Below are 19,967 nucleotides of genomic sequence, written 5' to 3'. Positions count from 1 at the left end.
TGTAAGTTAATAATGTTATGAGTAAGATTTAATTTATTTATTTATTTATAAGATCTACTTTGATATATTTTAGTAATTTTAATAGTTATTAATTTATTAACTAATGAATTGTTATTCCTGTTGTACAAATTGTTGTTCGAATCAAAGAAACGTATATTTCTGATAATATAATATATTTTAAGATTTTTTAGCTATTCAAAAACTTGCACGATTCTTTTTTTCAACTGATTAAAAGATTTTCACCATCCATATGCATCTTCATTCCCTATTTCGCTATTCAAAATTTCAAATTCAATTTTCTTGGAAACTAATTATTTTGAAAAAATTTCACTTTACATTTCCAATTTATTTTTGTATATTAAATAACCATCCCATGGAGAATTATTTAACTATTATTACTAGAATATTATACATTATGATCGTACGATTATTTCTTATTAGGATCTACAGAATTTATTTATTTACAGATATTTAACGGCTACTAGAATGATTTAAAGCATTTGATTAACAGCGATGATACATAGGAGATAAATGTGATATGTGTGTTTTATCGATAAAATTACTCACCTGCAGTACGAAACGAGATAACGATGTAAGACAGTTATGCAAATAGATATTGGGACAGAAAAGCGTATACGGTGCGTATAGTGGGATGACGACATACATATTTATTGCGTATTAAATGTTCATACAAAGATATAACAATGACTCTCGCGTATTCGCGGCGCTACGGGTGCTAACATTATTATTGCGGATTAATATTGTTGTTTCGGAGGAAACGAGTTATTGCGCACAAGAGGGGTTGATTGAGGGAGCGATTTGTCGAGTGGGAGGTCGATATGTCGAGCCATTTCGGTGCTGTTACTACGGAACGGATGTTGCGAGCCGTCGGGAATTCCTCGAACCGATTTCGGAAACCGGAAGGGAGTCTCGCGGGAGTCGTACGTTGACTCTTTCCCATTCGAGCTTTGGTATTCGCGTTGCTTCGAGATCACGGTACTTATCGAATCGCGCCGTTGCACGAGATATGCGTGAGAGCGCGAGTAAAAAAAAAAAAAAAAAAAAAAAAAAAAAAGAATATAGAGAAGAATCCTGAAAAAAGATTTTGAACCCTCATTCGACATCCCTGGTTAAATATATTGCTCATTGATCATAGATACTCGCCAATTATCACGCTAACGTTGGTCCTCGTAATCACTGAAAATATGCCCAGCGCGATTGTTCGTTATTAAAAAATCATGTCACGTTAGTTAGTTGCCTATATAGATATCTACTAATGTAACGGTATGGTTGCCAAGGTATCTCGATGGATACCAAGACCACTTCCGGAGACCATTTTCAACCAGGGATGTATCTCCGTCCGAGATGTGGACGACGGCGGATCCACGTCGAATCGATTGATAAATGATCGAGGGATGATTGGAAAATGAATGGAGATGATCCGCGGGCGGGATCTGACAAGGGACAAAAATCTCTCTACGTAGTAGTCGAGGACCTCGAGAGCTCGGTCCGGTAAATTTGTGCGTTTTTTTAGCTTTTGATCGTTCGTGATTTCTAACACGATGTAATTGTCGTGAACACCCTGTATAAAGTATTCCCTGCTGCTACCGTCGTCTTACCTCTCCTGTTCGCTAACTGAGAACACAAATGTAGATTTCTCCTTTCTTTCTCGCTCTCCTAATTCGTATCCGTATTGATATCGATCGACGCGTTTTTTCTACTCACTTGGTGAAACTTGGTTTGAACTCTATTACGGGCGCATCCGATACGCGCGTCGTATTATTTACGCACGCAACCACGCACACGACGCACCCCTTTTCTCTCTTCGTTCGATCCATCCACTTTCTACTCTCTCAGCGAGTTCATTCCAGCTGAAACGTTCCGATGGGGGATACTCACACCGTCACGGTTGGCCCCATTTTCAGCTCACGAGCGCATACTCGTTGACCGCAGGTAACCGGAAATTATCATACCGGATGGTTCCTGCCGTCGTCGGCGAGGATGCTCTCGGCGATTGTCGATTGACGGAACATTAGTCTCTTTGGTCATCTAGCACGAGCCGTTGGGTTACAATAGTGATATAAGTCGTAGTAACAGTGAATCATAAATTTTACGGAACGTAACATCTAACTATCTTTATGTATTTCAATATCTCCGTTAATTATTATACATTATTTTCTTTTTAGTATCCGATTATTTTCCGGCAAATTTTGGATTAGAAAGGCCGAAGGAAAAACGTCGAAGACGGGTGAGTGCGTCGTCCTCGACAACACTCGTCATGCCCGATGGCTCATACGTCGCAAATGACTATCGGATTATTCCCTCAGTAATTACGGACAGCAAGGGCACTTTCGCGCAATTTTCCAACCAGAGCAATCGTCTCACGTACATTCTCTCTTTCTCTCTCTCTCTCTCTCTCTCTCTCAAGCACATTCGTTCGCGACACACGTTCACCGCGAATCGAGCGGGCGCGCCAGATCGCGTTTAATCGTTATTGCTATTGCTATTATGATTGCAATCCGTAATCAGTGAATCGGGGAGCGCATGGTTTGTAAATTCAACGTGTCATGATCGGAAAGGCTTTTCGCGTTCTGTTCCCCAACCAATTATCGAATTCGTTTTCATCGCAGGATAGTTCTACTAATGCTATTCGATACATATACTGAATAATTTCTATGTCCGTCTAATTCGAGCTCACTCACTGAAATTGAACTCCAAAATAAAAATATGCCCTTTATCTCAAATTCACTCATATTACAAAATTTTAATTCAAAGAAGATAAATAACAAATAAGATTGTTATTAATTCGTAAAATTAAAATCGACAATTTTGGGAGATTGTAACAAAAACGTCTAAAAGTCTAAAAGAGTACCTTTCAAATCCGCGAGAACCTCGATAATAAATGTTGAATCATTTACTAATAAAACTCGTTCTCCAATTGAAATTCGTGGACAGACAGATAATCTCGCGACAGTGATATAATTATTATATTACACACACCACACCATACCACACCACGCACACACACACATCACACACCACACACACCACACCACACCACACACACACACACACACACACCACATCACACACACACACCACATCACACACACACACACACACACACACACACACACACACACACACACACACACACGTTCTACGGACTAAGCTGCCTTTGCATGTTGCAGATTGCGCGAGGGTGCAACAGCAAAAAGCCTGGCCGGAACTTGTACGTTTACTGTTTATCCTTGCGAGCGAACTAGCGGCTACGACTACATATGTATATTCGGACCTTCGTTTCGTTCGTTCGCTCAGATCAGAGTTTTAGTCTGCCGCTTGTACAATCGAACTCGTGCGATTGATTGAGTTTGAGGAACGATCCGACGAGATCGGGCTCTGCGTCGGGATATATCGCTTTCCGGAGTGACAATGTGAGTTTCATCAACGTCTGCGAGATAATTCGATCTCGTACGCAAAGTACAGGAGCGTTAGTTCCTTGAAGAGAACGTACTTCAAGTTGTGGCCACAGCTCTTACAGAGAAGAAAGGTGAAACAATCTCTCAAAGGTAGATAGACATGAGTGAAATAAAATATTAAGTTACGCCAATGACACTTAGATAAACGAAGCGTCGAAATAATAATAGAATATACAATACGCCAACGAATAACACACTAGTCCGGGGATAGAAATAAAAACACAATTGTAAACGTTCCGTTACCTGATCATTTTATTGTTCTTAACAGACGTCGATGAAATTCGCACAGGACTAATTTGCGTTTTCTTACTTAGATTCAGTCTTCACAGACCACTGCGTTTGCCGTTATTAATTCGTGACTACATTAATACAAAATATATTTTATTATAATTTATATAGTTAATTAATAATAATAATATTTATAGCTTTTTTTTTACGCTGGTGGCCACGGAGAACCCGGCGTCTATCTCGTTTTCCGTTCGGTTTTGTGGATTATAAGGAGAAAGGCAAGGAAGCGGGAATCCGTGGTGTCGACCTGAAGAATCAAGATTGATTAACCGCTATCAAAGTTGATTTTCAAATAGCCAACGGGCCACAGGTAGACGGGATAGTCGGGGACAGGGAGACTCGGGGAGACGCAGGATTTTGGCCTAAATAGACATATTTACACGAAAGGCCGAAAGGACAATTTCTTTTCTCGCGCGATAAGCGTATATTCCGAGAGGTAATTTCGTTGATTTCGACTTTAACTTGAATTTCGAGAGTAGTGGAGAATTTGCAAACGGGATCAGGGATGAACACCGCGTTTGCGGACCACCGTTCCTACAAAAGATTGTTTTTTTTTTTTTTTCATACCCATTCACGAAGAATTTGTTATCCTAATATTTAGTTCTATAAAGCGCTACTATTCTAAAATTTAATGCAATTTGTGTCAGTTTTTCGTGTATGTCTTGTGTGTATGTACGTGTGTGAGTTCACGTGTGTACGTTTGTATACGAGTGTATGTTTGTTTGTCATCATTTGTTGTACGTGTTATATAATTTGTGTAAGATCTGCACTCTTCTTCGAATTAAAAAATTACCACTTCAAGACATGACGCGTAGGCGCTACGTTCGACATTAAATAAATATATAATCAATGAAAAAATATATCATTAAAAAGTAGGTACAAATAGGGGGCAGGGAGTTTGGTATTGTTCTTTCGACGAATCATAATACAATTGTGTAAATAATTTCTTTCGCGTCCATACCCTGCACACTCCACAGCTCCCGCCAATCCGTCTTCTTATATGACTTTCGCGTTATTATTATTTCAAAAAACATTACGTTAAAAATTTCCACATTATAAATCTAGAATACGTAACGTAACGTTCGCACCCGGTGATGCTACACCCACGAACTCTCCACACCATCGATTTTCTTTCGATAGCACAATATATATCCCGAATATAAAATTAAATTGTATAATTTAGAACATGCATATACATATTATGTATATATATTTGTTTTGTATTTAAATAGACTTTTTTCTTTTGTTTTTACCACATGACTAACTTCGTCTTCGAAACTTCTTCCTTGTTCTCTTCCTCACACATGTGTACATACACTTCATTATCTCAAAACCTTTCTCACTCGTTCTCTTTCGTTCCCTTATTTCAATGTTATGCGTTTCCTAGCAAGTTTTATAATAATTACAATTGAACATCTCTCCGAATTCGTATTAACCAACAAATGCCTCACGTAACTGAAACATCTGTAAAATATGAGATCATGTCTGCCAAGGGACACGCTTTCACATTTTTCGGTGCGCGTTACAATACCACGAGAATCCGCGAGCGTGTTCCTCGGCCCCCGACGTGGGCGCGCGTCGAGGAGTCCTTACACTAATTGTATTGTATTTCTTAGAGTTATGTAATGCGTTTTTTTTTACTTCACGTTTTGTTTTCTCGCGAACCGCGATGAAAATTTTGCAAACAAGACGCAAGATACTTTCGATACCTCTACCGAGAAACCTACGCTTCATTTCCGTGACTTCTGCCTCGTCGACGAAGCTGCTTCGCTTAATTTTGAATATCTTGGACTCAGAAATAATCGTGAATCTCGATATTATCGTCTCTAAGTAATCTTGCCTGTCACACAGTCTTACAGCTAATGAACGGAACACGCGGACGCTTCATGCACTCTCTCTTCTCCCTTTTGGTCGATTCTCTCTCGTCATTTAAACCTGTCTTTAGTCGTCATTGTTGTCATCGTCAGGCGACAAAGTCAGTGTGGTAGTAGTTAATCGCGCGGTTGACCTGTCGCACATTCTCTTCAGAGAAACGACTAAACAGAGATGTTCTCTCGGTATGCGCGACGCGCGCCAAAAAGGAAAACGAAGTACAAAGGACAGGAAGGAGGGGGAGATCACGCGCCAATTTCTTTCTTTTTCTCTCGTGCACACACACACACACACACACACACACACACACACACACACACACACACACACACACCACACACACACACACACACACACACACACACACACACACACACACACACACACACACACCATAAGCAGCAAGTCAAAACTTTGTATTTGTGTTCCTCTTGTATGTATCGTTAGCTCAGTACAAGGGTGCGTTCAAAAATAACACTTGAGTGCACTCCATATCGTTTTATCTTTGTTTAATATTCGACGAAAAACACGGATAAAATGATATATCCAGTGTTCCTGAACTCAGCCCAATATAGTTAAACACGCATAACTATATCGTACCTTGCGATACATTTCTACTTTGTCCACTTGCTATTTTTTTTCTCTCTCTCTCTCCCTCTCTCAGGCATACGATATAATACATACATGTACCGCCATATACATACGCATACATACGCGCGCAATCGCACTTTTCCCTTCTTCTCACGGAATAACTTCGCGAACGACGATATCGTCATGCGCGATTAACAATCTAGTCGTACGCGCCATGCTTGCGCGAACATGAACATGTAGAAAATGGAAAGAAAAAAAAAAGAAAAAACAAATACGCGATGCCTCTTTGATATCGTTTAGACGCATTAATCGTTGAGACTCTTAGTGAGGGAAGGATATTCGAGAGTCTAGACGATAAGGTGGAGCTTTACACGACCAACTAACACAGTAATATACGATTAAAAACATCGAAGAGGTTTTTTTCTTCCCGCGTAAGGATCGTTGTCGGCGGCCGTTAGTGCCGCGCTACTTTAAACTTTACGTGAACAAAATAACAGAACAACGTGAAAAATCGATTTGAACGAAAAAATATTTTTTCTACGACAGCGATCCTGCGGTTTCTCCCCGCGGCGATCTTTTCTCATTATTGCATGCCTCGCGCCCAAAAATTAATTGGTCGTTCTGTTGCACGGGTCAGCCGACCCAGTGACGTCACACACTCATGTTGCTACGTTATTAGAACGAATGACGATCCGAGGATAACTCAACGGATGATGCTCAAGCCGGTCCGCTTCTTCTCCTTCGTTCTCGTCATTCCCGTCTCTTCCTTCCTTCCTCCTTCTCTCCATAACGTAACGTCGTACTTGTTCTCGAGCGTCAGCTTGAATATCATCTTGTTTTTGCTACCGCTGTTACTAATCGTGCTACAAATCCCACTTGTTGTAACTGCAGAAACACAGGCTCCAGCAACCCGATCGTGTTGCACGGACATCGCCACGGTTCCCACCGCCGCTGTTACTGTTGTTCCCCAAACGATTGTTGTTGCCGCTGCTGTTGCTGCTACGGTGCACCATTACGACGTTGTCGGTAATGGTGGCGAGGTCGAGGGGCCCATTGGTGATGGCGCAAGCGGTAAGCAGGCGATCGCCGCCGACAACACCAGCGGGTCGCCGACTGTCCTATACTCAAATGCTGCTCGGATTACCGCTTGGCTCGGCAACTTTGTCGACGCTGTTGATCCGCTGGCTGCTGCTCTCCGGCGGCGACGGCGACGCACCGCCATCCTCCGGTTTGTGCAGAGGTGGTTTCACCCCGTTTTGCACGTAGTGAGTTAATCGAGTAGGTAACGAACCCGCATTCAACTGGTAAAACTCAACCAACTGCAGCAAATCGTAGAATTTGGTCGTCCCCTTGTCGAGGGTGTACAGCCAGCAATTGCGACGCTCGTCAAAGATCTGAAAGAGAAAATTCAATTGGATGTGATAAAGCTGATATTTATATAGGTAAATTATATATATATATATATATATATATATATTCTATAGAATTACACACACACACACACACACACACACACACACACACACACACACACACACACACACACACACACACACACACACAAATTATATTTATATAGATTTTATATATATATATATATGTCTGTATGTATATTATAACTTCTATAAATTATATATATATATATATATATATCGTATATTGTATATTGTATATAAGTATGTAATAATTATATATAATTATATATAATTATATATAATTTATATATAACACTCGACTTTATGACATCTTACATTTTGTATCACGCATAAAATATCCTGAAGTTGTCTGAAGGACTTCAGATTGAATAGAATAATTTATGGCACGAAAAAATGCGCATATTTTTCAGACGGAGAACGCAAAATAGCTGGAAGACTAAAAATAGCTAGAAAATTCTTATCAAATTTGAAATAAAAAAAAAAACTGCTACCGTTAGGAATTAATTTAATCGCCTTACTAGATTCGTATCAGAATACTAATACGATTATATTGAAGTAAAAATAAAAAAAAATATCCGTTTAGCCAACAGAATTAATTCAGATGGTAAAAGATTAAAATCTTTTCTCTGGAGGTGGAGCTTACGCTAGCAATTCACTCACGATAATTGCAGCGGCTTTGGCTCTAAAAGTAAACGATCGGAGAAACTTTTTCGCGTTTAATCGCCGCGAAGTTAACTCAACCGCAAAAAAAAGACTCCTCGACTTGTCGCTAATTATCGATCAGACGCGGATACTTACGGGTTGGATTTGCGCGTGAAAGACCTTGTCGTTGTACTTATAGGTCAGCACGAAGGCTCCTGGATTGCTCTTGCTCTCTCTGACCAGAAACACTCTGAAAACACACACAGAACGGAACATTTCAAAATTTCGAAAGTCGCGAACGAATATATCTATCGTAGGCAGTTATTGCTTTTAAATTCGAATCGACTTTCAATTTATTTACCGTTAAATTTATTTGTCTCAGATCGTGGTTGATAAAAAATTTATAAGTAACAATTCGACGCGATCTAGATAAACAATACTGGTACTGATTATACAAAGGCGGTGACGGTTATATATATTCATGAAAGATTTGCATATACAGCGGACATGTCATTATCTCTCACCGTAACTTTCAAGTTTTCTAGGAACATTCGAGTGATACGTAATGTCAGAGACCGGGTAAGAGAAAGGGTTAAGAGACAGACCTGTATCCGAATGCAGGACTAGTTGGGAGATTCAGGAGAGATAGGCTGTACTTTTGGCAGCGTGCGGACTAGCAATGCTGCACCGGGTGCTAGATGTTTGATACCGGGGAGGCCGTAGCGAGGCTACGTCTCGTCCAGGCGTATCACGGTATAAATTAGTATGGTCGTAAAAGGCAGCAAGACGAGTGGAGTGGTTTAAAAAAAAACTGTCAGAGGGGCTAGGGGCGAAGATGGAGGTCAGGGGATGCAACGACGAGGAGAAGACCAACCGGTCGGTCATGAGGTGGATTGGCTGCAGAGAAAGAGAGAGAGAGAGAGAGAGAGAGAGAGAGAGAGAGAGAGAGAGAGAGAGACTCGTGTCGTAAAACGATCGCAACGCGGCCACGCGATCGTAAAACTCCGAATGAAAGAAGCGGTTCCCGCTTCCTTCCTGACACTGTTATGTTGAGAAATCCCGTTGCCGCCGTCACTGAAGAGAGAGAGAGAGAGAGAGAGAGAGAGAGAGAGAGAGAGAGAGAGAGAGAGAGAGAGAGAGAAAGAGAGAGAGAGAGAGAGAGACTTATATGCAGTCCCTTTCGCGATAAAATATCATCAAGCAGATGCCCGTTGCTCTCCGATAAATATTTGATATCACGCGACACGATATCATCGACAAATATTACACAATGATACGACGAGTCACGCATACAAGCATAAAACAATTTTATAAATTGAAGAGAAACTAATCTAGACATCTATTGCTCAGAAAATATTTTAATAATTAATTCACATTCCTGACGTTCCTGCGGAAAGAATACCCCTACATTTTATCGCAGGAAACCTTCTCTTTCGTAACGTTAGCGCGATTCCTTCGACGACGGAATCTCATATCCCGTGTGCTGGATTTAAATCTACTAGTATTTCCTCGAGGTGCGTCCCTGCTGTCTGTCGCGAGGACAAATTCTTACAAAAAGAAAAAAAAAAAAAAAGAAAAAAAAAAAAACTCTGAGAATTTCGCGAGATCGTATTCGCGCGACCCATTTTTTAGTATCTCGGATTATTCATGTGTAGCAACGATAACATTTGCTAATGCCCCCTGGTATCGTCTCTCATCAACCCCGATGCTCGTCCAATGGAATATTCATGCGAGTGAATATTCCACGTCTACCGGCTAGGCAGATAACACACTGACAGTGGTGACTGACTCGTAGTCCCGGCTGCGAAACGGTAATGTCCAAGAACTATCTCGAGTTAGAGGATAACGACGTTACGGCGCCCATATAGTACAAAGGAAACCCGCCGTCCGTCGCTAGGATATATCTCCTCTATCTCTTGAGCTACCCGAGCTAACTCGCAACATAGAGAGAGAGAGAGAGAGAGAGAGAGAGAGAGAGAGAGAGAGAGAGAGAAGGAGGAACAAATGGCGATTAGTAGACAATGCTCGAGGCGGAATCGATTAGAAGGTTTTTCACATCCGACAACGACCGCGAGGCTCGCGACGCGAGACAACGTGAACTCACGTTCGAAGAGCGAAGAAACTCGCGAGTTGCCAGGTAGGGAGAGACACGAGGAGGGACTCTCATCGCGCGCCTCCTCCCCCCTCCTCCGTTCTTTTTTTTCCACTATTGTCGGAAGATGAAGAGAGAAGGGAGGAGGAAGAGAATACGGCGGAGGCGGGTGTACGATCGAGATTATGCAAATTTATGCAAGGGGCCCCCCCCCCTCCCCCCTCCCCCCGAACGAACGTAAAACCCGGAGACAACTACGTGATCCCCGAGCACTCAATTACCCGGGGCTAAGCGCGACGAGATAGATGGAGAGAGTCGTTAATTAACCATTTATCCGCGATTCCCGGCGCTAGTATGGCGAATAAAAGATGAGATCGAGGATGAGCAGGGGAGGAGATAAGAGGAGACAAGCGACAAGCCGGAATATCGGCAAAATTCGCTGCCGCTCGCTCGGGTCGTGACCGTCCGCGAGAGTACCGTCACCGATAGATGATCGACGTAGACCGAAGACGGTAGATCGCTCGATCGCTGAAGATGAAATATATTCGAAGTATATTCGTTAGCTGTCAGAAATATGAGAAAGAAACGCGATACGATCTGAACGTATCATTGACGTGTGTGTAACGCAATTTATTTATTTAATTTACTTACAAAATTTTCGGATCTTTTCTTTTCGATTGTTTTTTTGTTTTTTTTTTTTTTCATAATTTTATCTTGATTTTATCCTTATCTAATGAGAACGTTATCGCATTCACGATTCTGTCCTGTGAAATATGTAACACACTCCGGGGAGCAATGCCCCGGTGTCTCGAGAGTGCCTACGCAAATATAATGAAATCTGATTTAGGATATTAATAATTTCCTAACGTTTCAAGGGCGTGTCTACACGTGTAACGCTCGCTGGGATTACGCAGGTCAATACGGGTTAAATGCGAGGGTCAATAAGCTATACGATGACGGTTTCGACCCAACACTAAGCGGCACAGTTGAAGGCGGTGAGAGGTACAAAAAAGAAATAGAAAAAAAAAAAAAAAAGAAAATGTAGACAGGAGGCACAAAATGAAGGATTTATTTGAGAATGAACTTCATCCAGAAACACGAGAGATTGCGTAAAAAGAAAAATATCTCAAATAACAGAGCAGCATTTGATAAACCTCATCTTCCCCCCCCCCCCCCAATGTTTTTTCCTTTCCGCTTCACATTTTTGCGTTGTTACCTTTATTCTCTGTACGACATTTTCTCATATTTTATCGGATGATGGGAAAAAGTATTATCGATTATTATTAGAATGCGCTGGAGAAACATTATCACGTGTAAAGCAAACAAAGTTGGCTCGCCGGTGATTGAGTGCCGCCATTAAAATTCAAATACGCGGACGGCCACGGGCGAATTAGCAAATAATAAGATACTAAAATAACAAAGAGAGAGACGAGAGGAGCGCAGGTGGGCGAAAGGAACAGAATGTTCGTCGATAGGAATTCATCGTGATTTACGATCGCTCGTAATAATCGTGTTGAAGATTACGCAAGCGTCAGCCAGGCGTGTCGCCCGTGCCAACAGCTTCGAGGTCGTAACTCTCAACCGGTTTGAGGCGGACCCTCTCCCGCCCGGATGATGACGGTTATCGTCGCTAACATCGACATCGATCGGGATTTTCGGGCAGCATCATTGACGTATCAATGACGATACCGCTGTTGCAATCGGTGATGACGCATTATTAATCGACGCTTCGCTCGCGATCGAATGAGCGAGAAGCGTTAACTGCCACAGCTTTGGACTACAATTTAGAAATTTTAGCCTCGGGTGAAGTTCAATTCTTCATGGAATATTCTATCGTGTACGTGACAACACATCCATGTGTGACCATAATTTTCATATTGTGATTTCAAGTATTTTCTTATGACAAAAATTCGATTAAACTCTGTTTATTTTCATTTGTTCACTTTTAAATGTGTTTAATTTTGTATAAGTTAATTTTTCTAAATTTTATATATATATACGAAATCTTTTTCATGCTTTAAATTATATGTAAGTTTATATCTTGGCGATCTCCGTAGATCAGAACGAGAAGTAACTTTGCGATCTAGTTAATTCGCCTCGAAAATTAAATCGCGTTTTTTCACGAAGTTAACTCGAGAAGTTGATTAATTGACAGGATTGAACTTACCCGTCAACACTACCGTGATCCCTAATAATAGCTGCCGCGACATCCCTCTTGAGGCCGCCGTGGAACCAAGGCTGAAGAACATGTATACCGGCATCAAGGCCATGCAGCCTCATCATGGCGCATCCTGGTGGTGTTCGTGAAAACGGTCGCCATCTCCGTCGCCAGACCATGCCTTCGTTTTCGGCTATGTCCTTAGCTTCTTTAGGATCTTCGACTATCCTGCCCACGCTACCGGTAAAATCCATCGCCACGCGTGATCGTATCGATTCCTGCAAGAAGAAGGAACATTCATGAACATACTGGAAAATTAAAGTTTAAATCTTAAAATTTCACTTATTTATTTATTTCAAATCAAATTTTCGATTAAGAGAACATTTTGCCAGACAGATCTGAAAATTATTATGTATTTGTGGGTGTGTGTTGTATATATGTATGGATGACGTGTGTGGTCCAAGTGAATTTAATCTCTGATTTAGTATGTATATACGAATGTTTATTGATAGAGAGGCTAACTATATACATATGTACAGAAAGGATTTGGCATGCGCGTATTTGTAGTGCGGATTTAAGTCGCTTGGTATGGATTGATACAATTATTTGTGTATTTTATGCGCGCTGTAGACTATCATCAAACTATACAAGTTAGTCTGTTCCTCTCACTTAGTTATGCTCGCTCACTCGAGAGTCGGTAAGGTTTAGAATGTACTGCTGTGGTCCCCAGCGACCTCGTAACGCTGAAGGTGTGTTCCCGGTGCGAGTAAGGCAGCATGGCGCATCAGAATTTCGATCCAACCTAGAGTCACAATAAAGACGAAGAAGGACTTCCTTCTCGATTCGTCCATCTATGATTGCCTTTCCGTGATTGCCGGCTCACAAGCCTGTCGTCTAGAATAGTTTACTGTTCATTTCGACGGCAGGGCTACTCTGAACAGCTGAGCTACCTCGATCCGTCGTCTGTAGCTGTGAGGTGGGTGTGATGCTAAATATGCAATTGCCGCTTTTGTATTCCTTCACTCGATGTCTATGTTGCGATGCTAGCAGCAAGACCGATCCAACACCTTGGTCCGTCTGCTTATCAGCTCGATGTCTCGAGCGGCCGCCTATCTTATCCCTTCAACTCGGTGATCTGTGCGGCGATATTACAAGTGTGGCCTCGAACGCTTTGGAGCTTATATATCTCACCATGTAGCTTTTGGCATTCTCGCTAGAGTCCAGTTTTGGCCATTTTTTGGCACTCGTCTCCAATTTTGGTCACTTTTTGGCACTCGTCTATTGGGGCGAAAATCGCGCGACGCGTGAGGCGCAGAGGTGCCAGAATGAGGTCTCGCCTCTCCGAGAAGCACATACGTGAGCACACGTGTACGTGCTTCTTCTTTGTACGTACTTCCCCTTCCACCTGATCCTTGGTGAGCCGAGGATTCCATTTTGGTAGCATTCTAGCTACCAAGCAGTGAAGCGTTCTTGAGAAAGCGCGCATGCTGTTTGGTAGAGATCACATGTGTATATACGACGCTAAGTAACCGCCATATTATTATTATTATTATTATTATTCCCATATCGCGGAAAATCTTTTTATTTAAAGGGAAAAATCTCGACTGCGATTTTTTTCGAGAGTTTATCGTTATATGGATGAATATATTTATCGGTGAGCGGATGCGACGTACCTAAGTTTTCAACGTGCTCAATGATCCTGGGATAAATACGTCCATCCATATCCCGAATATGAACGTTTCGACGTTCATCTCTTGGCAAACGGAAGCCCGTTACGAGCGAGCACGATGAAGAGGGCGAGCCGTTCCGGTTTGCCGCCGAACGCTTTTATTTGGGATTAGAAGCGTGGGTGGTTTCCAGTCCGGTAAATAACTTGTCCTGCAGGAGAGAGAAAAAGGAAAACGAATTCTCTTCCTATTTCATCTCTCTCTCCCTTTCCCCTCCTCCCACCCCCCCCCGCCCCTCTTGGTGATCCACGGCGAATAAATGTGCCGCGCGAATCTCCCGTAAAATTATAGTCCGAATGCGATACAGCCGGTAACAATCGCAAACGATAACTCATCGTCGCCTCCCTGGCAATAATTTTCTTCGCAGGCTCCTCTTTCCGCGAACCGCGATTCCACAATCGACGATAAAAAAAAAACATCGACGCCGCAACGAGCTTCAATATCACAAGAGACGAGATCGAAATATAGCTTGGAACACCTTTATAATAATTGACTATGATTGAGGCGCCAGGTAGACGAAGAAAACCCACAATCTAGAATATTCGAACGTACGTCAACATCAAATACGTGAGTATCAAAGCCACGATTCAAAATTGGTGGCCCAGGCACCTGTGACATCTAATTTCACAGCGCCGATCAAAGCTATGAGCTACTCCGCGTATCTGTACTCCGAAATTTCAAACATAAATTATATCCGGATATCTGTGCGCGATGGTATATCGGTAGCACAGTGTGGACGTACTCCCGTAGGATAATTTGCGTCGTCGCATAAGCAACGCTCCCCCCGCTCTTCAGGATCCTTGATAACGAGCAAAAAGCCGGAGCCGCACGTAGTGGATTAGTCGGTCGTTAAAATAAATAGACGCTCGCGGCGCGAGTATGTGCGAGAGGGAGAGAATTATGCGAGAGAGAGGGAAAGAGAGAGAGAGAGAGAGAGAGAGAGAGAGAAAGAGGTTTCGGCGTTCCTCCTCATCAGCCGGAGAATTACCGTAGAACTCGAGGGTGCTTTCAGAAGCCCCCGGAAACCGGGAAAGCCGGTGCGGCCCCGAGCATACGCCCGTAACGTGGCCGGCCGCGATCGATGTTCAACCGGCTCTCTCCAGTTCGGCTTGCTCCTTCTCTAAGCCGTTATACGTCCCCTCTTGCTCTCTCTCTCGAGAGAGAAGGGTGGAGAATAAGCGAACGAGCGAGCGAACGAGCGAGAGAGAAAGAGAGAGAGAGAGAGAGAGAGACTGAGAGAGAGAGAGAGAGAGAGAGAGACTGAGAGAGAGAGAGAGAGAGAGAGAGGGGGGGGGTATCTTTGCAATAGGCTTTCGTCCTGGCATGGCCTTGACACCAGAGTGACCCGATATGCCCCGGCAATTTAGAAACTGTCTCCCAAACACACAGGACAGAATCAGTCGTCTATCTCTCGCACGTGAGATAGCCTTCCTCGCTATTTAACTTTCATAATTTATTAGCAATAATTATACATACGCGGGAGCAGTAGCTTCTACAGAAGCATACAGGATGCGTACGTTTCGTTTAAGTTATATTTTATATTTTTCCTTTACTATCCTTTCGCGAGCTTCTCGTGGAAGGAATTTATCCTGGAATATAACCGTCACACTATCTCTCACTCATTTCCTCCCGCTCGCGTTATTGACGTTAGTAAAGTAATAAAGGAAGTGTTGGGAGGTGTTGGGTATCGCAGGGTACAACAGGAAGTTAATAACGGCGTGTACTATCGGGGGGGGAGGCTTCCGCAGGTAAATTGATTTTTAAACGGTGCACTGAGCGATATCAGGAGCGAAACGTTTAGCGGCAGTAAAGCCCGGCGGCGTGGCTCAGACCAATCTAAGTCCGGCCACGTGTATATAATATTTTAAGGGATGTCCGACGAGCGAAGTTAACGTGGCGAGCTTCCTGGGTTCCGGGCGAGTTTACTACTTCCGGCCTAACTTCGTCGGTTTAAACACATAGAGGAGAGGGCGAGAGGGAGAGGAAGGGGGGGGGGGGGAGGGAGGGAAAGGGAGAGCTTTCCCTGACTCGGCCAGGCTTCCTCGTCGTGTTTTATCGTTATTACAAGCTCCTTCGAAGTTATGACTCTGTGCAACGGATAACGTTCTCCCCCCCCTCCCCTTCCCTCCCCCCTCAACCACCCTCGTTCGATCAACCTTTACACGAAGCGCTAGCCGTCGGAAATGATGTGTCCTGGTTGCACGATTACCGCCCGACCCCCGACGTAGCACATTTCCTCTCGTAGGAATTACGTTACATTGCTTGTAGAAAGGCGACATCGAAGAGACATAAAAGTCATCACTGCATAGATCACAGACTGTGTTAGCTCTTTGCACATCTGGACTTCAACGCTAAACACCTTGATAATTAAATTTCGAGTTTGAATTCTGCATATAATGTTAGCTTAATTAAAAATAAGCGTGACATTAAGTCGTTGCCCACTTGTTATTTTCAAGACTTCTCTCAGCTTTAACACAATTCTCTCCACCAACGAAATACGTTGAAATATCCGATAGTGTGGAAACAACGTAATTATCCTCCTCCGTGAATAGTAATTGTATTGAGAAGAGATGCAAAAAAAAAAAACGTGTAACGCAAAACAATGATAATTTTCTAAATTGTAACCAGCCAAATTATAAAATGATTAATATTAATATTGATATCGTAACGGCATGTATATACATCGAGAATTAACGCGATTGAGATAAACTCATCGTATAACTGCCAATAACTGCGCGCTGGATTTCACGAGTCGATTCGCTTCGCGATGTTAAACCCATCCTCGAAATCAAACGCTTTCCCCTCGTAACGAAATTTCGCTGACTCGCGAGATCGCCGGCGTTTCGTGCGTGAATATTCTTACAATCCGGAGTACCACACTCTCCGTCGCATTATTTCGCTTTACGACATTTTAAATCGTCGCCAATATAACGGCGATATTACGAAATTGCGAGGCGATATTGCACGTCGCGACAACGACGTTCATATATGCGCTCCTCCTCCGGAATATCACGTGTGTGTGTATGTTCCACCAGCGATTGGATTTCCCTTCGGCTCTTCCCTCGTCCCTCCCCCCCTCCCGGTACCACGTCGCCGTTTCGACACGGCATTTCGCGACTCCCTCGTTATCGTGGATGTGCCTAACGTTGTTTTACGACCGATAAAAGCATCCCTCCTCCCTTGTCTCTGCTTGGTAGCATATCGTTTTACCCGGAGCTGCGTGGAGGCTGTTGACAGTCACACAGTGCCTACCAAGCAGGTACGAGAAGAATTAACCTTCGCAGACGAGATAAATTCTACTCTGTTAATTATCCCCGCGATCCCGCCACTCGCGCAGGTCGCGCGCGTAAGTCGACAATTAAGTTTAAGTAATTAATTGCGCGGGATAAAAGTTTAAAAATAATTGATTTTTACGTAAAAGATTTTGTAAAATAAAAAAGATTTTCTGAATTACCTCATTCCTTTATGTTACTTTAGTTTTTACATGATCCATATTAGCATAATGTTATAGTATTATTGCTCTTATAATATGTACGCAGAATATTCCGAGTCTCTCATCATAGATCATAAATGCCAAAAAGCAATCTGGCATTTTTTTCCAACTTGGAAATTCAATCTTTACTATGAAACAGCCTAGCAGTCGCTGATTAGAGACGCATCGACCGATCAATAGTCGTTCTTTCCGCGTGTTACTGGGTTACTATCTCGCTTCGTGACCATAGCATAATACGCCGAGAGCATAGCCATAGGTGAGGCAAAATGCTCATAAAGGCCGAGTTTTTAACGCGCTATTTAATTATAACGAGATTAAATCTACCTACAATGGAGATACTAAAATATTTTTTAGAGTTGATTTCGAATGCAAGAAACCTGATTTATTAAAATTACAGAAGTATCCCATAAACTTCCGATAAAATACATTCGCTTATACAGGGTGTTCTGTAAGTCGAGATCTCAGGAGATGAATGAGGGCTCCAAGAAAGAACAAGAAAGTTGACATAAACGTAGATTCAAAAATGCGTTGTTTTCGAGTTATCGCCATTTTTATGTTGAAATTTGGAATTGCTTCTCTTTCGAAAATTTTTTGATCAAAATTTGAGAGAAGAGATGAACCGAGTTTTATAATAATATAATTAAATTCAAATAAAAGTTGCGGGCTGCTTCAGCATTATTCGGGATATACAACTGTGGAGTCCTGATCTCTGTCAAGAGATGCTAAGCGGACTGTATCTTCACATGATACCTATTTAAATATTAATGCTGATTTTAATTATATTATAAAACTCATAAAGATCTATCTCTTTTTTCAATTTGAAAAAAAAAAATAAATAAAAAACAAAGCAATTTAAAATTTCATGAAAATGACGATAACTCGAAAACAATTCCGCAATTCCGAATCCATGTTCCATAACCAACTTTTTTTCTTGTTTTTGGATCCCCAATCACTTCCGGAGCGATTGTCCACTTTTGAAACATCCTGTATATGCATAATGTTAATACCGCGTCTGTTGCTTTCCGAAGATAAGGCTTCTTCTGAAACGAGGATACGTGCTCTCTCTCTCTCTCTCTCCGCCGAGTTTTCACGAATGTCTCGATGTCGCGATGTCTCGAGGAGCGTCGCGACTTCCTACGGGTCTTGCATAGTATAAACGTGGGGGGTCAACACCGGTCGAAGATAAAGGGGAGGAAAAAGTGGAAGAGATCGCACCTGGAAACCCGCGGCTACGTATCGACTCGACTCGCGTGATATCGATCCCACCGGCAACCGGTCCTATCGCTATCGGCCACGTGGGCATGTTGGTTGCGCGACTCGAGAGATAAAAGAAATTCCTTCGAAGCGCACGCGGAACTCCCGGGTATATGGAAAACTTTTGCGTCGGTTTCCATTATATTTACTCGGAAAACACCGGCCGGCCGGTCGGTCGGTCGGTCGGTCGACATCGCCGCGTGAGAGATACGCGGGGAAGGGTTTATCGAGGCTATTTCCGGTAGTACCACTGCGGGGGGTTTATCGCTACGCCACTTCCTCTCCTCGCCCCATCGAGAGCGACGCGAGAGACGCTCGGACTAATATTTTGCAGAAATAAAGCAAAAACCGCAGCACGACGCTTTCACGTTTATTTATACAAGCTTAATCTGGCGGTACTTTTTTTTAAAAGCTTGCGTTAGAACGATATGTTTTTTTTTTTTTTAACTTTGTACCCCGCACGTTGGAAATTTCCTACTCTTCTCAACGTTCCCGGCGATCTATTTGAAAACGTCTCTCCTGCATAAAATGCAAATATCTGTATTTAAACTTGGCAGTAAGAAAGTGACACTTGAAAGAGACAATAAGATAGCACTTTATGCTGCAAGAATATTTAACAAAGTAATCATCTTAATTTAAAGTACAACACTTCAAATTTTATTACGGGGTCGATCTTCTTGAAAAGATCTTCTCGAAAAGATAAATTTGTCTAAATATGTCCTAATCCTTGCTAAATAAAATGTAATAAAAAAAATTATCCAGTTTTCCAGAGTTTTCTCTTAAGAGAAGATGAAAAAAATCTTGTGAAAATTCGCGACCATCATATCATAAAAGCCTGCCAGTCTACCGATCAAATTTGCAGAATTCGCATAGAGTAAAGGTTGCAGAGAAGCGTAAAGCGATCATGAGATGCGTGACTTAGGGTTGACAACCCC

The 19,967-nt window shown here is 42.4% G+C and overlaps 1 protein-coding gene across 11 annotated transcripts in view; it reads right to left on the bottom strand.

The window, feature by feature from the left end:
• Window positions 1-645: 645 nt before the first annotated feature.
• The window catches only part of LOC105433371 (growth factor receptor-bound protein 14), a 296,179-nt gene continuing 276,857 nt past the window's right edge, over window positions 646-19,967 (bottom strand). For 10 of the 11 annotated variants that reach the window (XM_089074244.1, XM_089074245.1, XM_089074241.1 and 7 more), the window contains 3 exons: window positions 12,568-12,836; window positions 8,465-8,558; window positions 3,714-7,624 (listed from right to left, as the gene is read on the bottom strand). In XM_089074244.1, coding sequence (XP_088930370.1) covers window positions 7,355-7,624; window positions 8,465-8,558; window positions 12,568-12,836 — 633 coding nt within the window. In that variant the 3' untranslated portion in view covers window positions 3,714-7,354. Of the gene's footprint in view, window positions 7,625-8,464; window positions 8,559-12,567; window positions 12,837-19,967 lie in introns of all 11 variants that reach the window. The other variant, XM_089074246.1, reaches the window with a different exon arrangement.

The sequence above is a fragment of the Pogonomyrmex barbatus genome, unplaced genomic scaffold (genome assembly GCF_055798465.1).
Source record: "Pogonomyrmex barbatus isolate J1 unplaced genomic scaffold, ASM5579846v1 scaffold17, whole genome shotgun sequence".
NCBI lineage: Eukaryota > Metazoa > Arthropoda > Insecta > Hymenoptera > Formicidae > Pogonomyrmex > Pogonomyrmex barbatus.
Note: the sequence above shows the minus strand (reverse complement) of the source record. Positions and strands in the feature narration are given on the sequence as shown.